This window comes from Oncorhynchus mykiss, chromosome 28 (assembly GCF_013265735.2).
Source record: "Oncorhynchus mykiss isolate Arlee chromosome 28, USDA_OmykA_1.1, whole genome shotgun sequence".
In the NCBI taxonomy this organism is placed as follows: Eukaryota; Metazoa; Chordata; class Actinopteri; order Salmoniformes; family Salmonidae; genus Oncorhynchus; species Oncorhynchus mykiss.
The window spans coordinates 13,648,116-13,667,565 of record NC_048592.1 but is presented as its reverse complement, the minus strand read 5'-3'; the positions used below and the strand labels follow the sequence as shown (position 1 = coordinate 13,667,565).

Here is a 19,450-nt window from a genome sequence, read left to right as displayed (position 1 = left end):
ATTCACATAATAATTATGTTGTAGTTTAGACCCTATTTCACATCATCTGAGGTTTTTGTGTTGTGTCCTCCATCGGCTGAGACACAATATGCTCTTGAATACAGGGTGGGTGTCATTTCAATCATAGAAAAGTCCATTATATGAATTATATATCGCTTCAGACCACTGAAATGTAGCTAGTACACCTTGAAATGTAATTGAAATGTAACTTCTAATCACTACCCCAAAGATGACTGCTGGTCCACCCACCGTTGAATGTCAACATACAGTGCCTTGCGAAAGTATTCGGCCCCCTTGAACTTTGCGACCTTTTGCCACATTTCAGGCTTCAAACATAAAGATATAAAACTGTATTTTTTTGTGAAGAATCAACAACAAGTGGGACACAATCATGAAGTGGAACGACATCTATTGGATATTTCAAACTTTTTTAACAAATCAAAAACTGAAGAATTGGGCGTGCAAAATTATTCAGCCCCTTTACTTTCAGTGCAGCAAACTCTCTCCAGAAGTTCAGTGAGGATCTCTGAATGATCCAATGTTGACCTAAATGACTAATGATGATAAATACAATCCACCTGTGTGTAATCAAGTCTCCGTATAAATGCACCTGCACTGTGATAGTCTCAGAGGTCCGTTAAAAGCGTAGAGAGCATCATGAACAACAAGGAACACACCAGGCAGGTCCGAGATACTGTTGTGAAGAAGTTTAAAGCCGGATTTGGATACAAAAATATTTCCCAAGCTTTAAACATCCCAAGGAGCACTGTGCAAGCGATAATATTGAAATGGAAGGAGTATCAGACCACTGCAAATCTACCAAGACCTGGCCGTCCCTCTAAACGTTCAGCTCATACAAGGAGAAGACTGATCAGAGATGCAGCCAAGAGGCCCATGATCACTCTGGATGAACTGCAGAGATCTACAGCTGAGGTGGGAGACTCTGTCCATAGGACAACAATCAGTTGTATATTGCACAAATCTGGCCTTTATGGAAGAGTGGCAAGAAGAAAGCCATTTCTTAAAGATATCCATAAAAAGTGTCGTTTAAAGTTTGTCACAAGCCACCTGGGAGACACACCAAACATGTGGAAGAAGGTGCTCTGGTCAGATGAAACCAAAATTGAACTTTTTGGCAACAATGCAAAACGTTATGTTTGGCGTAAAAGAACACACCATCCCCACTGTCAAACATGGTGGTGGCAGCGTCATGGTTTGGGCCTGCTTTTCTTCAGCAGGGACAGGGAAGATGGTTAAAATTGATGGGAAGATGGATGGAGCCAAATACAGGATCATTCTGGAAGAAAACCTGATGGAGTCTGCAAAAGACCTGAGACTGGGACGGAGATTTGTCTTCCAACAAGACAATGATCCAAAACATAAAGCAAAATCTACAATGGAATGGTTCAAAAATAAACATATCCAGGTGTTAGAATGGCCAAGTCAAAGTCCAGACCTGAATCCAATCGAGAATCTATGGAAAGAACTGAAAACTGCTGTTCACAAATGCTCTCCATCCAACCTCACTGAGCTCGAGCTGTTTTGCAAGGAGGAATGGGAAAAAATGTCAGTCTCTCGATGTGCAAAACTGATAGAGACATACCCCAAGCGACTTACAGCTGTAATCGCAGCAAAAGGTGGCGCTACAAAGTATTAACATAAGGGGGCTGAATAATTTTGCACGCCCAATTTTTCAGTTTTTGATTTGTTCAAAAAGTTTGAAATATCCAATAAATGTCGTTCCACTTCATGATTGTGTCCCACTTGTTGTTGATTCTTCACAAAAAAATACAGTTTTATATCTTTATGTTTGAAGCCTGAAATGTGGCAAAAGGTTGCAAAGTTCAAGGGGGCCGAATACTTTCGTAAGGCACTGTAAATGGTCATGTCTATTCTATTATCTATATTTCTATGATCTCAATAGGTTTCCTATGGGGATGGACAGTATCATTTAAATCAACAGATATTCCCATTTAAGTCTACATTCTCTGATGTGTGGACCTCCAACCGTCTTTGTGGTACCATTTGAAAGTTGAAATGTCTATTTTATTCCCATTTTAGTACATTTGTCAGCAAAAACATGACAACCCCCCTGTATTTAAGAGCTCTCCTATTTGCCATATCTTCAATTTAAGAAAGTGTGTGCTCTCAAGCCTGGAGAGAATCAAAAGTAATTCCGCTACCTAAGAATATTAAAGCCCCCCGTTTACTGGCTCAAATAGCCGACCAATCATCCTGTTACAAACCCTTAGTAAACTTATGGGGAAAAAAATAGTTTTTGGCCAGATACAATGTTATTTTACAGTAAACAAATTGACAACAGCCTTTCAGCACACTTATAGGGAAGGACATTCAACAAGCACAGCACTTACACAAATGACTGATGATTGGCTGAGATTGATGATAAATAAATAGTTTTGTTAGACTTCAGTGCGGATTCTGACATTATCGATCACAATCTGTTGCAGGTTAAGCATATGTGTTATGGCTTTACACCTCCTGCTATATTGTAGATAAAGAGTTAGACAGGTAACAGAACACAGAGGGTGTTTTTTAATGGAAGCCTATCCAACATAATCCAGGTAGAATCAGGAATGCTCCAGTCCAGCTGTTTAGGCCCCTTACTTTTTTCAATCTTTACTAACGACATGCCACTGGCTTTGAGTAAAGTTATGTATACGGACGACTCAACACTATACACGTCAGCTACTACAGCGACTGAAATGATTGCAACACTTAACAAAGAGCTAAATGGGTGGAAAGGAATAAGTTAGTCCTAAATATTTCAAAAAACTTAAAGCACTGTATTTGGTACAAATCATTCACTAAACCCTAAACTTCAACTAAATCTTGTAAAGAGTAAGTTGAGGTGACTAAATTGCTGAGGTGACTAAACTGCTTGGAGTAATCCTGGATTGTAAACTGTCATGGTCAAAACATATTGATACAACAGTAGCTAAGATGGGGAGAAGTCTGTCCATAATAAAGCGCTGCTCTACCTTCTTAACAGCACTATCAACAAGGCAGGTCCTACAGGCCCTAGTTTTGTCGCACCTGGACTACTGTTCAGTCGTGTGGTCAGGTACCACAACGAGGGAACAGGGCAGCACGGCTGGCCCTTCGATGTACACAGAGAGCTAACATGAATAATATGCATGTCGATCTCTCCTGGCTCAAAGTGGAGGAGAGATTGACTTCATCACTCTTTGTATTTATGAGAGGTGAGTGTTGAGTGCACTGAGCAATCTGTTTTAACTACTGGCACACAGCTCAGACACCCATGCATTCCCCACAGACATGCCACAAGAGGTCTCTTCACAGTCCCCAAGTTCAGAACAGACTATGGGAGGCGCACAGTACTACAGAGAGCCACGACTACATGGAACTCTATTCCACATCAAGTAACTTGTGCAAGCAGTAACATTATATTTAGAAGACAGATAAAAACACACTTTATGGAACAAACAGCGGGGACTGTGAAGCAACACAAACATAGGCACAGACACATGCATACAATCACACAATAACATATGCACTATACACACACGTACTGTGTACATGGATTTTGTGTGGTAGATATGTGGTAGTAGAGTATGGGCCTGAGGGCACACACTTAATGTGTTGTGAAATCTGTTGTGAATGGCTCCCGAGTGGCGCAGCAGTCTAAGGCACTGCATCTCAGTGCTAGAGGCGTCACTACAGACCCTGGTTCAATTTCAGGCTGTACAACCGGCCGTGATTGGGAGTCCAATAGGGCGGTGCACCATTGGCCCAGCGTCAGCTGGGGTAGGCCGTCATTGTAAAGAAGAATTAGTTAAATATATAAAGGTTAAAATAAAACAAAAATATATAAATATATTGTAATGTTTTTAAAATTGTATAACTGCCTTAATGTTGCTGGACCCCAGGAAGAAGGCAGCAGCTAATGGGGATCCATAATAAATACAAATGATGTGTCTCAACTGATGCTGGGCACAACACAAAAACCTTACAATGATGTAAATTAGTGTCTAAACCACAACATTTGCGAATATGTTTTTTATTTTTAAGTTTACACATTTGTAAATTAAAGTAATTTTTTTTTGTGTGTGTAAATTCTCCAGATATTATGAAATAGTTTGAAACCCCTGTTTGTAGGCTGTTTAAATCATTTCAATCTCAACTGTATATTTTCCAGTCATTGAAACATTGGTTTATCCTCAATACATTTTTCTGGATGATCAATGTTCTTTGTTTGCTTTGAGCAAGACGAGAGAACATGGTTGCTGCACCAAACGGGCACTTAAATGACGCTGCCTTCTTTGGTGTTGTAGGTCTTCATTGTCCTGGTGTAGACACGGGGTCCCACCTTTTTTTGCACCTTGTTGCCTGGAGACAGTGTGTCTGCACCGGCACCACCTTTCTCTGTTGTTGATGGTATCTCCATGGGGGTCGCTAGCTTGGAATAGAGGGTCTGCGACCCGAAACAGGAAGGGGGTATTTTGTCAAACAGTTGTGACAGATCCGGACACTTTTTTACTATAATGTCCTGAGAGAGAAGTTCTCTGTGTATCTGGTTATGACCTGAACAATGCTACTGACTTTCACCCAGTTTGTAATTGTTCTCTTGAATGGTTTTCTAGACTTAGTCTTTAAATGGTGATTTTTTTTCCAGTCAAATGTCCCTTCCATATGTGTCACCATTAATAGAGGAACATGTTGGAACAAGTCTGGTTTTCTCTCGCTATTGAATTGAATTAGCTGTGTGCGTGTGCTTGCTCGTGCGCCAGAGGTCTCTTTTTAAACCCCGATTGCACCACTTCCCTTCAAGCCACAGACAGTACATGTTCGGTGCAATGTAAACAAACATCAAACAACAAGCATTGTCAGGACAAAGAGTCAAGAGGGAGAGCAGAGTCTGTTTTTCTCTGGTTCAACAGAACACATTGACATAAACTGTGACGACACGAAACAGTGATCGGGAATCAACACCCTGCTTTACCCTTCAGTAACCTTAACTAAATGCTGTTTGTTCTCCGTCTTTTTCTCTTCCAGACTCTTTCGTCAACAGCCAAGAATGGACATTGAGTCGATCAGTGCCAGAGCTCAAAGTGGTGAGTGGTATGCATCATAACTTCAGCCCGTGTTAATCGGCTGACATTGGCATTGCAAGAGGAAGATAAATTCAGCATTAGCATTGGATTGATTTCAACGTCAATGCCAGTGCATGCTCTATGCATGTCAAAAACATTTCCTCTCATTCTGCATGAGAGAGAGAGAGTAGAGTAGAGTACAGAAATTGGCTGGAATATTCCCTGGCACCAAACGAGATTGTGGGTGATTTTTAATGATGCTGTTTTTTTTTTGCGTTGGCATGGTGACGCGGAGCGTAGAGTGGCTTGCAGCAGACTAAGAGATGAGTGACGGTTTTGGGCTAGACGAGTGACACTTCCTGGGTCTGATCCAGCCGCTGGCACAACCGTTCTTACCACTGCCAAACGCACACACACACACACACACACACACACACACACACACACACACACACACGCTGCTCACGTCCTCACTTGAAGAAAGGAATGCTTCACGCACATAATCAATAGGGATATTACCACAAAACCTCATTCCACCGTTCTGGTGTTAAATACTGTAGTAGTATTCATAGTATTTTGGTCTTCTATGAATTGGTTAGGGTCGTGCATCGCATCAGAAAGATCTATGGGAATCAGACACAAATCAGATGGGGGAACTTTTATGAAGAACATGCTTTCTAAACAGGGAGAATTTGATAGAGCTCATTGTCTTTTTATATAGTAGACGGTGTTCATTAGCGCCACACACTTCAGAGGTTAAGTGAACTGATGCTGAACTCAGCAGGGAAAAGACAAGGCCTGCTGTCAGAGAAGAGGTAGAACTTCATTTACTTCCACAGTTCCCGTATGGCAGTATTGGACAGAAGTAGTTCATTCATATGAGTTATGTTTCCCAAAAGCATGGACAAATGTTATCGTTCCAACATGTAGGCTATTGCACTCATGGGGGACATGAGCTGACACTGTGTAATACGGGCTTCCCAAAACTTTGCATTAAAAACATTGCATTCAAACCTGGACTTTGATGATGAACCCACAGACTGATCCTTAAAAAAAAAGTCTCTAGTGGAATTTACACACAGTGCCTGCTCTGCTTTCATCTGCCTGAACTATGCTCATAAAGCAGCCTTATTAATGATGGGCTTACAACCCAGCAGGTTACAAAGCTTTACAGTTCTAACACAAACCCTGCTCCTTTTGTAGTTAGTTTTGGTTATGAGTAGCTCCTAGCTTGTTATATTTATTTATTTAACTAGGTAAGTCAGTTAAGAACACATTCTTATTTTACAATAACGGCCTACCCCGGCCAAACCCTCCCCTAACACTGACGACGCTGGGCCAATTGTGCGTCGCCCTATGGGGCTCCCGATCTCGGACGGTTGTGATACAGCCCGGGATCGAACCAGGGTCTGTAGTGACACCTCTAACACTGCGATGCAGTGCCTTAGACCGCTGCGCCACTCGGTCTATTCTTCCGTTCTTGATAGACTACTACTTCATGTCCTCTCCGAAGCCAACTTCCTCCTTACAAAGAACATAAGTATTGTGAGGGAAAGGATAGGTAGCTTAATCCCACCCCCCACCCCCCAACACACACACACACACAGTCCGCTGTAATTAAACCAATCCTGACTTTACCACCCACTAATGATCTAAAGAAGAGGGGGATGAAGGAAGAGGGGGGGGGTGAGGGCATGTTGAAGGAGCCTTTGTTCTCCCCCAGACACCCTGGCATCATCAGCCACCCCAGCCTGGGAGCGGCACCAGCCCACCCTCCGTCAGGTTTCCCCTGGGGGCATACAGCAGTCAGGGCTGGGACCTTGGCCTAGACACCCACCAGGGGGAGTAGGGAAAACATTAGCTGAACATATACAGTACTGTTCCCTTGGTGTCTTACCTTTACCCTATAAGCACCATCTGTTCATGTGAAAGTCCATAGGCTGAGGTCTTTGGCATTGGTTAGTAGTGTAACCATCTCTACAACATATTGCCGCCACCAACTGAACATTTTACTGGTACTAGTCTTGTTAACAGACTTTTAATAGTACTAGTATTTTGCAGTCTTGCTGTTTCACCAATCATCATCTGTACTGTATATAGGTCAAGCTGTAGAGGCTCTGGCTATGATTGCAGGTGTAACCATCCATACAACATACATGTCCTGGAATGAACTACATGTGAGTGTGGTGTCATGTGTTTTTGTTGTTTCTGCAGGGTATTGTGGGTAATCTGTCGAGCGGGAAATCGGCCCTTGTCCACCGGTACCTGACAGGCACGTATGTGCAGGAGGAATCCCCTGAAGGTAAGAGACTGCTGCTGAAATCCCGAGGGAGGAGAGCACCATCACACGTAAAAAAAACAAACTAAAAAGGTTGTCTATTTTACTAGACGGTCTTGTCAGTCAACACATGAACGCATCACTTGAGGCAGAGCTGTCTGTTCCTTCTTATAGCTGTGATGATATCTTGCTAATCTAGTCCATCTACTGGCCCTGCTGCATCATACATGAGATCTTTATAATAATTCCTGAAGTATATTTAAGATTTTACCAGATTATTGTCAGTCCAAAACCTGTTGAAATTCCACCTGGAATGATCAATTGGCAAGCCAGTCTGCATTTTGGCTGATGTTATTCTAGCTGGGGATAGATACTGACAAAATACAAGGACTGGGCTTGATGCTTGCAGTAAGAAATAGAAACTCAATTCATAATTAGCAGTTAGTTTGAGTGTTTTCCACATGGTGTATGAAGAGACCATCTTCGCTTGTCATTAACGGTATGCCAGGTGTGTTGGTGTTGATATTTTGTATCAGTTGACGCAGTGTCCGATTTTCTCTCAAACCCAAGGGTGTGGAGAGAGAGAGAGACGATTCTGAGGTAATTGGCCGTTAGCCAATTATCCGTTAGCATAAACGAATGACAGCTAGAGCAAAGCATTGTCTATGAAAGAGAGAGGGCTTCTGCGTTAGAATGATAATTCCCAAACACATCAAGGTAAAACTAAGACCTGGGCGTAAAAGCACTAAATCCTACTATTAACCCTTCATTTCAGAGAGGAAGGGGATCATAGTTGCTGCCATGAACATAAACAGGTTTCTGTTTAGGGAGCTGCGAGGCTCTGAAACGAGAGGTCGTAGCTCTGCGAGGAGGTTGTGTTTACTCCTACAGTTGGAGCCCGTTCCCGAACCTTCCACTTATGACTTCACAGAATCAAAAACCGAAGAGTTCTCCATTTTGATTCTCAGGCGGGAAATCGGAAGCGAAGGCTGCCCGAAATCTGTGAAGATGTTGGCAAAGTTGGGTTAAATTACCATTTTGGATGGTTTGTAGTGTCTGTTTTTATGTGGCTACTGTGTACTGAGGATGATGAGACATGAAGTGCATAATGAGTTCCTGGCATTACGATGCTGCTTCACCAAGGGAAAGCAACAATCCTCGATGCCTAATTAGGCCTAGAGAAGTCAATGACATAGATGCTGGAATGCAAAAACCTGAATGCTGGTTTTGGTAATTCTGGAAACATTTTATACAGATCACTGCATTGTTGCTGTGATACAACATACCGCTCCGTCTCCCATCCATAACAGGTGACAAAGGGTCTCCTTTTAGTCTCATTTCTAGCACCTTGCTTAGCCCGGATAGAAACTGGCTTTGAAAGAGGCTACCTCGCTTCTAGGAAGAGTTGGCAGTAGTACTAATGTTGTCTGTTCTGTCCGTACCATTCATTAACCCAGCAGTTTTACTTTACGGTGTTTTATTCTACTATGTTGCTAGTTCCTGTGATATCTCGAAGAAAAAAAGGCAGTATCGGGACGGGGAGGGAGGTGTTGCCATGGCGACAGCTAAACTGGCTCTGTTTGAATTGTGGCTCTGTGTCAAGGTCTCTGATCATCCACATTCCATTCTAGAGCTGGATATGCCTATTGCCTGCTCACCAAGCCCACAATTCCAGCTACCATCTCAAAACCTGTGTGCGACTGTGTGCGACTGTGTGTGTGTGTGTGTGTGTGTGTGTTGGACAACAGTTTGATAGAAAAGCTATAAACACTCTATTCATTAGCCACGTCCAGGCAAAATCATTATACATTAAATTGCTTGCCTCCTTAATACAGATTGAGTGTCTCTCGTTATTGCTGTACAATTACTGTAGTTTTGCTTAATTCGTTTGGCACTGAGATTCAACAGACGTTTCACAGTACAGATGGTTTCTCCTCCGATATGTTTTTGTCTATGCTTGCCGGTGAACAGTCACAGACACAGCAAGGATGTTGATGTTATGTAATCTAAATGTAGGTCTTTACTTAAATGCACATCCATTTTATACCATGGCAACAGAAGATGCTATTTGGTATAACACTCTCATTGTATGATTTTCAAGGGCTATTCGCATTTACATCCTCCAGAATAATTTCAAATGTCCTCTGAAGTCTGACCCTTTGGTCCAGATACAGTCATTTTCTCATAAGATATGACTATACTGGGTATTACAATGAGTATCACTTTTCTGACATTTCCTCTAAATGGGAATTTCCTGGCATATGGCAACTCATCAGTCCGATCAGCGCTCCAATCTCAGAGCTCTGTTACTTCAGTGGAGGAAAGCTGGCTTGGCTTCCTTGAGTCTCTCTCTTTGGCTCTTACACAACTCAACTGATGTCTGGGAGAATCCCCTTTCCCCATTTGGGCTAAAGTGGAATTAATGGGTAGCAAAGTGTGGCTCAAGTGGATCTGTATTGCATGTTGGCGTTAGCTAGAACACTGCCTACCTATCCCTTGAAGACTGCAGGCGGAGCCCGTCGCTGTGTCCTCCCTTGATTTTTTTTTGTTGCAGAGGTGGGATCTGCACATCAAAGTACCAGTTAGAGAGTTCAGATAACACGGCCGATTATTAAATATCGAGTGTTTCCGCAGCGGTAGATATTAATTTTGTGTCTGTAGTTTTTTTTTTGTTGATATACGTTAATATGCCCACTCTTACTCCTTTCATGCAGTCGTACATTATTCAATATTGTTTGAGATGGCTTGAAGCAGATTTTCTGCTTTTGAAAAAGCAAGTTTTTTTTTATTTTGCCTCGCTCCCCAACTTTCTCACTTTAATATTAGAAATCTCTGCAGGATCTCAAACTATTCCAATGTTATGCAAAATCCAATTTAGTGCCGAGGTATTCCCATCGGTCTGTATTTCATCTGCAGCCAGCCTTGCCGGAGGCGAGGAATACGAACAAGCGTTGAAAGAGATGAGGGGTAAAAAGTCCAGGCTGACTATAGTACTATAGTAGCTACTCTTCTCCTGCAGAGCTCTAGCCTCCACTATCTTGTGGCCGTGAACTACACCCAACTTTAGATTTTGCTCTTTTCTTCTCCTATTATCTTCCATCCCCTCCTTCCCCCTCTCTCCACCGCAGGCTCCAGGCTGTACGTTGATTCTAGTGGACGTGCCTTATCACTTCCTTACTGCCTGCTGCGCTGGCTAACACACTAGCACGCTATCTTATATTTAATGGAGTTCTGCATCAATGATGGAGACGGATCGCTAGGCTAGCTGGTGGTGGTGTTGTAGTGAATTTGGGGTGGGGGGGGGGGGGGGGGGGGGGGGGTTGGGTCTATGGCTTGTGGCAGTGCTCTGTGACTGTGTAGTGGAGAAGGTTCCCTCAGCAGCTGTGTGCGTTTAAACATGCCAAATGGCAATTTCCCTTCATTGTAACTGACTTTAGAGACCAGTTTTCTTCCCCCAGCTTTGGATTATTATAAAATGTTGTTTTATTGAGACAGCGGGGCAAAATCAAACCGCAGCATATTCACAATCACATGCCGGGATGGGACCATCATCAAAACCTTACTGGAATGGAAAGTCATCAATGGGAAGTTTGAAATCTGACTCATGCTTAGGTCTACTGGTGTGTGCTGGTGAAGAATATTGGAATTAATATTGCATTTTGGTGATTTAGCTGTAGCGAAACCAAACACGTTTTCAGTGACAATGGGTAGAGTAGCAAGTGCTTTACACCACTTTGGGCCTGAGTTTAGCGCTCTTCCTTCATTTTGACAACCCCTTTAATAGGCAGGGTAAAGTAGATTGGTAAAGTAGACTACATTGGTTGTATTAATACTGCCGAAGCATGATTCTAGGCAACGCACCACCAAATAAGTCACCCTGACATTTCTCTCCTCTTCCCCAGGTGGTCGGTTCAAGAAGGAGATGGTGGTTGATGGACAGAGCTACCTGCTGCTGATCAGAGACGAGGGAGGCCCCCCGGAGCTGCAGGTACGTACGCACAACTTGCTTTCTGATCCCGCATGCCTCAGCACAGCCAATTAATGCCACTTAACGTCTGCAAGATCTCCTCCACAACAACCAGACAGGAACTAATAAACACTTCTCTGTTGGGGGGGGGGGGGGGGGGGGGGGGTCATTTCAATGCTGCACAGCTCTCCCATTCTCAGCAGTGCTTCATACTGCTTTTTACCAAGTCGTTGTGCCCTGAGAACTTGTCATTTCATAGTGGAAAGACAAGACAGAACAGACACACACTCTTGTTAAGATAGAGGACCTAGCAGCCTAGTTGGTGTGGAGCATCAAGAGTTGAGCCGGATTCATTCATTCGAGGAAGAAAATAGGTGGTATTTACAGTGCAGATGACGGAGGGAAGACGAGATCCAGTAGGAGTGTTTATACACAAAATATACAGATAATGACAAGGAATTGGCAAAAATACTTGGTTGAAAAACACTGAATTTAATTGGCCAATACTGCAGTAACTCAACAGGAGTACAAAGGCAAATGCACCATAAATACAGAGCAAAATGCCCATAAATGCACACATTTTGAGTATAAATTGTCAGGGCTCTGTAACGACAATTTAACTCACTAACACAACGGTCGCGTTCCCCTGCTCAAACGTTGCATGCATCGAACAATGGTTGCATCATTTACTGTGCCATCGGGAACCAGATTGCAATAACATATGATGTGGTTAGCTGATACTTAAAATATCTATCCAGGCGTTGTAAGATCTGGCATGCGTCAGCAACGCCTGGGCAAAGGAACACGCACAATAGCTCTTATGGATGAGGAGAGCAGTAATCTGGCATAAACCAGTCACTCCTTTTAAAATAGTTAGTGCTACCTGGGATCCTTGGGACATCCTTAACTCCTACCTCAACCATAACTCTTACCTTAATTTTAAATGATTTCAACTTCAATCGGGTAGCTTCAGAGTTGGGACGTCCCATGGATCCTGAATAGCACCGACCCTTTAAAAAGGTAGGCTACATTCTCAAACACGACTAACACACATTTTCAGAACAATGGTCAATACTTTACACGTTATTGAAAACAGCGCCAGCTGTGCCATCAGAGACTCTGGGTTCGCGCCCAGGCTCTGTCGTAACCGGCTGCGACCGAGAGGTCCATGGGGCGACGCACAATTGGCCTAGCGTCGTCCGGGTTAGGGAGGGCTTGGTGGGTAGGGATGTCCTTGTCTCATCGCGCACCAGCGACTCCTGTGGCGGGCCGGGTGCAGTGCGCGCTAGCCAAGGTTGCCAGGTGCACGGTGTTTCCTCCGACACATTGGTGCGGCTGGCTTCCGGGTTGGATGCGCGCTGTGTTAAGAAGCAGTGCGGCTAGGTTGGGTTGTGTATCTGAGGACGCATGACTTTCAACCTTCGTCTCTCCCGAGCCCGTACGGGAGTTGTAGCGATGAGACAAGATAGTAGCTACTACAACAATTGGACACCACGAAATTGTGGAGAAAAATGGGTAAAAATTCAAAAAAATATATATATATGCTCAAACATGAGCGTTTACAATCAACTTTGGAAACACCTCTTAAACGAGATAAACCAAATAACCTAATGAGAGGCGAGCCACCTGGGCATTTAAAGGTGGAAACTCACCTACTAGGAGGAGGAGCCAGTTCACAGCACTGGTGAGCAGAACCACTGAGGTATAATATCCTGGAGACTGTGTCCAAGATGTCCGACTGTTGGTAATCTACTCGCGTTCGTATACACCGATTCATGGACTGTCTATATCCTTCTTGGACTGTCTATATCCGGGTTGCGTCCGGTTTACACGGACCAACAACACAATGCGCCCCAGCACTCAGTGCGCACAGGGAGCAACGACGACGTCATCACGTCATCCAAAAACATGGCAGACATTGGATGAAAATAAAATGCTGATACCTTTGGCTGTGAGTTACAATTATTTGAATAATTCAGTGGATGTTTTGTGCACAAAGGTGATGACTAAAGTGTCTTATTAGGATTTATTCCGTTGTGGCAGTCTATGGAATTTGTCCTTCTGGGCCAGGCATCAGTTAAACTGCATTACTGAAGCAAGACTGTAGGAGCAGTCGAAACCGTGCTTCCAGACTGGAACACTTACCCTTGAGTTGAACATTTTGGCGGTAGCCTCGTTTTACCAGACTGATGACTGCTGCCCTACAGTGAATGATTTATGTGAAATGCACTGCACGATCAGTATGACGTCTGCATTTGCCATGCCGCATTTATGGCGGTACGGCCTCTGCAGAAGTCAGGGCATTCATACTTCTTGCGCTGTTGTGAAGGAAGTTGTCAAGGAAGTGAGTTTACAGGAGCTCCGGCCCTCAACTATCGTCAGTTGCGGATTTAGGTATAAGCGACATGGGCAGCCGCCTAAGGCGGCATCCGGCTGGGGGCCCGAACACATTTTTTGAAGGGAATGGTGGCATTTGCTGATTCGATTTTCTATCGCTCATTTGCACATCACGTTAAGGATATCATGTCACGGTGTGGGACTGTGGGTCAATTAACCTGGTCGGAGCAGGTGCCCTGATTCTAGTTTGTGAGCTAGGCAGGTTACTGCCTGGGAAGGTCTCACACTCAGAAGTACGAGATGGGGAGGGAGGTGGGGGTAGGTTGACCTCAGATCTCCCCATTGGAAGCCCAAGGTAGGGGGAACGGGGGGGGGGGGGGGGGGGGGGGATCTATCAAATAGCGCACTTCTAACTTTGTACAGTACTAATACAATTAGTAAAATCAGTCACACTACGAAATGCTACCAAATACACCACAATTCATTCATAATACTGTGAATATATAGTTTCACAGACATATTGTTGAATTTTCTTCTGGTTTGTGTGAAATTGTTAAGAGCAATATAAAAACCAGTCTGCACACCACCAAGGTGAACTGGTTTAGTCTTGACTCTTGGTTGACAGTGTTGGGGGATGGGTAATGTATTGATGCCCGAGTGCCAAATCAACACATTTGTTTCTATTTGTCTTTGTTACTTCTTTTTGATATGAGTCTTATTTTTGTATATAGTTTTATATTTATATAGTTTTAAAGGTTATTAAAGGTTATTTATGTTGTTCCAAATGTCTGAATAACAAGTACAGTTAGTGCAGAATGGTGCTTCTTTTTTTTTTTTGCCTGGGGGGCGCTGAAGGGAGCCCAGGGAGCCATAAAAGCTAGAACCGCCACTGCCTACCGTCAACCAATTAAGTCGATGCGGAGCTATATGGAGCCCTCCGCATTTTTACAAAATTTGGTAGGTGCACGATGCGGTAAGGAGCTGAATTTGGCCTCTGCATGTCTCTGGAGGTTCCAGAATAGCGTCACACCCTCATTATGGAGCCTCCAACCACATTTTCAGATAAAGCATAAATTGGCTTTAACCTTGCAAGACCCGGATGGCTCACGAGGCTAGGTTGGCCTTACCAAACCAAAGAAATACGAAGCTAAACATTTCTAAAATAAATATGGTTGCCAGACTCTAGCTTTTGTTCTTTATATGATACAAATTACAATGTCTGATAGGACTAGCGACTGTGCCTCTATGCCAGGTACTCATTCAGTAATTAGGGAAACATGGTGTGGTGATGCTCTTGGCTGAGCCATTTCATGTCTGTCTCTCTCTGGAGGCCTCATTTTCCTATTTTTTGGAATCTCTCTGGAGAGGCCTTGGAGTGAAAGCATCCTGGCTCTCCAACCCCTCCATTGGGGATTTGTGATGATGAAACAGTCAATGATACCTGCCCTCTCCGTGGCTTAGCAAGGTTGGCTCACAGGCAGAGTTATGCTAGCATTAGCAAGGTTGGCTCACAGGCAATTGCAAGGTTGGCTCACAGGCAGAGTTATGCTAGCATGAGTAAGGTTGGCTCACAGGCATTAGCAAGGTTGGCTCACAGGCAGAGTTATGCTAGAAATTAGCAAGATTGGCTCACAGGCAGAGTTATGCTAGCATTATGCTAATGTTGCTCCCAGTCCCAGAGATGGGAATGGAAATGACTGTAGCTCCGTTCCTAGCTGGGTGTAATTAGCGCAGTGTAATTAGAGGCCTTCATTACGTTCCCACTTACTGGAGTCTCAGCTGAAGCTGTGACTCTAAACTGAAAGCTTGATCTCCCCATCCATTCTAGACCTGGGTTCAAATACTTTTTGAAATCTTCCAAAATACGTTTTGTGTTTGCTTTATGGAGTTTTTAGTGCTTTTATGGTGTTTACCTGCCTGAAGTGCCAGGTGGGTAGAGTTTGTTCTTTTGTGACTATTTTATTGGTTCCATTGCAACAGGTAAGCTCAATCAAGCACAGATACCGTAGTTGACATTATTTCAAGTAGTATTTAAACCCAGGTCTGATTAATTCCACAGATATGAACGCTGCTGAATGACTAAATGGAGGGAGGGGAAGGCGAAGGTTGATACACTGTTAGTGCTTGGGCTCTCTCTCCTCCTTAACCACTTTCTCAGAAGCATTTGTGATTATGATTACCTTATTCTGCTGCCCAAGGGAAACCTCTTCCTTTCTTCTCTCCCTGGTGATGCACTAGGATATTAGGTTTGTGGAATAGTGCAGGGGAAAACAGGTTCCATCTTCCCGATAACATGGGACACTGGGTTGTAATAGCCATATTTGAGATTTAATTGATATTCCCACTAGTAACTGGCGACACAGGCAATACAATAACACAGGCCGTGTCATTACAATGATGTTGCTACACTGCCCTCTCCTGCACAAATATGGAACTGAAGCCACTCCCATACAAATATAAAAAGGGAATTGTTTTGCATGCACAGGAGGTTGGTGGCACCTTAATTGGGGAGAACAGGCTGGTGGTAATGACTGGAGCGGAGTCGGTGGAATGGGATGAAATGAATCGAACACATGGGTTTCAAGTGTTTGATGCCATTCCATTTGCTGCATTCCTGCCGCTATTATGAGCCGCTCAGCCGCCTCCACTGTTGGCATGCTAATAATAATAATAATAATAATAATATTGAGTTGGAAAGAGTAATGCATATTTCAAAGCTGTTACAAAGGTGGACTTTATTCATTAAGCTTCACTTGTTCATTAAGTTGACATTAAATTGCTGTGGTAATTTAAAAAAAAATGAAACAATCAAGGGATTCATAAGATAATTATGTTTCAGGTGGTTCCTGGTTCACCATGATCAATTGATTTGAAATGAATTTTTATGTGAACAGCTCAATAAGGGCTAGATTTATTTCAGCGTGAAAAACGTCATTGTCTCTTCTATTCTCACAAGCTGGTTCTCTCTTTTACATCAAAAATAAATAAATACAACATCTTATACACAAGTGAAGCCGATCCGGTTACCCGATACCTTTTGGCCACACACTCCGGTCCTCCCAGATCCAGACAGTGCCACCCACCCAGACACACACATTCAGTATGTTGGTGTTTTTTTGAATCCTATCAAGCCTGTGTTCTGTCTGTGTGTCCCCTGCAGTTTGCAGCGTGGGTAGACGCTGTGGTGTTTGTCTTCAGTCTGGAGGATGAGATCAGTTTCCAGACAGTCTACAACTACTTCCTGCGTCTGTCCAGCTACAGGAACACAGCAGAGGTCCCCATGGTCCTGGTCGGGACGCAAGGTATTTCTATTGCACTTTGATTTAACTAGCAAGTCCCTTAAGGTATGGATATTGTTTGGAATGTTAGCTTCACCCCATAGTGGTAGTTTGTGGGTTGGAGGTAGCCAGTTGTTACCATACACCTGACATAAATAGACATGAAGATGTAAGTAGGCTGGGAGTTTTGACTTTTGTGCCCTGACCAGGAAGAACTCTGGGCCTTAGTTTTAGCATAGACTTGAGACTTCAGTGTGGATTTTCACATATAGTGCGTTCTGAAAGTATTCAGACCCCTTGACGTTATACACATTTGGTTTCGTTACAGCCTTATTCTAAAATTGATTAAATTAACATTTTCCTCATCAATCTACACACAATACCCAACAATGACAAAGTGAAAACCGGTTTTGAAAAAAAAAACTGAAATACCTTATTTACGTAGGTATTCAGATCCTTTCCAATGAGACTCAAAATTAAGCTCAGATGCATCCTGTTTCCATTGATCATCCTTGATGTTTCTACAACTTGATTGGAGTCCACCTGTGGTAAATTCATTTAGATTGGAAATAATTTGGAATGGCACACACCTATCTACATAATTGTGTTGAGGAACAGATCTGGGGAAGGGTACCAAAACATTTCTGCAGCATTGAAGGGCCCCAAGAACACAGTGGCCTCCATTATTCTTAAATGGAAGAAGTTTGGAACCACCAAGACTCCTCCTAGAGCTGGCTGCCCAGCCAAACTGAGTCAGGGAGGTGACCAAGAACCCGATGGTCACCCTGACAGAGCTCCAGAGTTCCTCTGTGGAGATGGAAGAACCTTCCAGAAGGACAACCATCTCTGCAGCACTCTACCAATCAGGTCTTTATGGTAGAGTGGCCAGACAGAAACCACTTCTCAGTAAAAGCCACATGACAGCCCACTTGGAATCTGCCAAAAGGCACCTAAAGGACTTTCAGACCATGAGAAACAAGATTCTCTGGTCTGATGAAACCAAGATTGAACTCTTTGGTCTGAATGCCAAGCGTCACATCTGCAGGAAACCTGGCACCATCCCTACGGTGAAGCATGGTGTTGGGAACATCATGCTGTGGGGATGTTTTTCAGCGGCAGGGACTGGGAGACTAGTCAGGCTTGAGGAAAAGATGAATGGAGCAAAGTACAGAGATCCTTGATGAAAACCTGCCCCAGAGCACTCAGGACCTCAGACTGGGGCGAAGGTTCACCTTCCAACAGGACAAGGACCCTAAGCACACAGCCAAGACAACATAGGAGTGGCTTCGGGACAAGTCTCTGAATGTCCTTGAGTGGCTCGGACTTGAACCTGATGGAACATCTCTGGAGAGACCTGAAAATAGCTATGACGCTTCCAATCCAACCCGACAGAGCTTGAGAGGATCTGCAGGGAAGAATGGAGAAACTCCCCACGTACAGGTGTGCCAGGCTTGTAGTGTCATACCCAAGAAGACTTGAGGCTGTAATTACTGCCAAGGGTGCTTCAACAAAGTACTGAGTAAAGGGTCTGAATACTTTTTTATTTTTTAATACATTTGCTAAAATTTCTAAAAACATGCTTTTACTTTGTCATTATGGGGTATTGTGTGTAGATTGATGGGGGGGGGGGACGATTTAATCAATTTTAGAATAAGGCTGTAACCTGACAAAATGTGGAAAAAGTCCAGGGGTCTGAATACTTTCTGAATGCACCGTACATAATCCCCCCCAAATGACATGTTCTCAGAACAATATTACATTCTTGTTGGCCCTTTTTGTCCTTCCCCAGATGCCATCAGTGCTGCCAACCCCAGAGTGATCGATGACTCACGGGCCAGGAAGCTGTCCAACGACCTGAAGCGTTCCACCTACTACGAGACCTGCTCCACCTACGGCCTCAATGTGGAGAGAGTCTTCCAAGATGGTACGGGCTGGGGCATTGGGAACATAATGTAGCTAGCCTAGTAACTAATGAATCTCCTCTTGATAAGCTGAATGAGAAGTGTCAGTGCCGGCCTGGGACTAGAAAGGGAAAGGGGGATGACCTAGTTAGTTGTCCGACTGAATGTATTCAACTGAGATGGGTCTTCCCATTTAACCCAACCTCTCTGAATAGATTGTGGACCCCTGTGGATCCTTGCGATCAGGATCACAATATAATGGTCTACAGTGTGTCATTGTATGGGCCGATGTCCGCCCATAGTGTTTCTACTGCGATCCAGAAACCAACCTACCCTAACAGATGCTGGAGCCTTTCATGTTAGAAATGGCAATGTGATGTCAATGGAAAGGCCATTGGTAAGAAACGTGTAACGGGCAGAGAGAGACGCGGTGCCGATAGCCAAGAAGGAACTCATGTCTGCTTTACGAGAGAGAAACCTGTGCGCTCGAGGAGAAAACGTGTCGGAACTTTATGACAACCTTAATTTGAACAGCAACAACATCCGGTCCTGTCACACTACGATACCCTGCCGGGTTCAGTGCATCCTATTAACGACAGCTTTCAAACAGTCCCCAA

At 43.8% G+C, this 19,450-nt stretch overlaps 1 protein-coding gene across 3 annotated transcripts in view; it reads left to right on the top strand.

The window, feature by feature from the left end:
* The window catches only part of LOC110508590 (arf-GAP with GTPase, ANK repeat and PH domain-containing protein 3), a 222,118-nt gene that overhangs the window by 99,842 nt on the left and 102,826 nt on the right, over positions 1–19,450 (top strand). For all 3 annotated transcript variants that reach the window (XM_021589215.2, XM_021589214.2, XM_036966890.1), the window contains exons 2-6: positions 5,035–5,093; positions 7,287–7,374; positions 11,253–11,338; positions 16,815–16,956; positions 18,722–18,856. In XM_021589215.2, the coding sequence (XP_021444890.1) occupies positions 5,035–5,093; positions 7,287–7,374; positions 11,253–11,338; positions 16,815–16,956; positions 18,722–18,856 (510 nt within the window). The remainder of the gene's footprint in view (positions 1–5,034; positions 5,094–7,286; positions 7,375–11,252; positions 11,339–16,814; positions 16,957–18,721; positions 18,857–19,450) is intronic.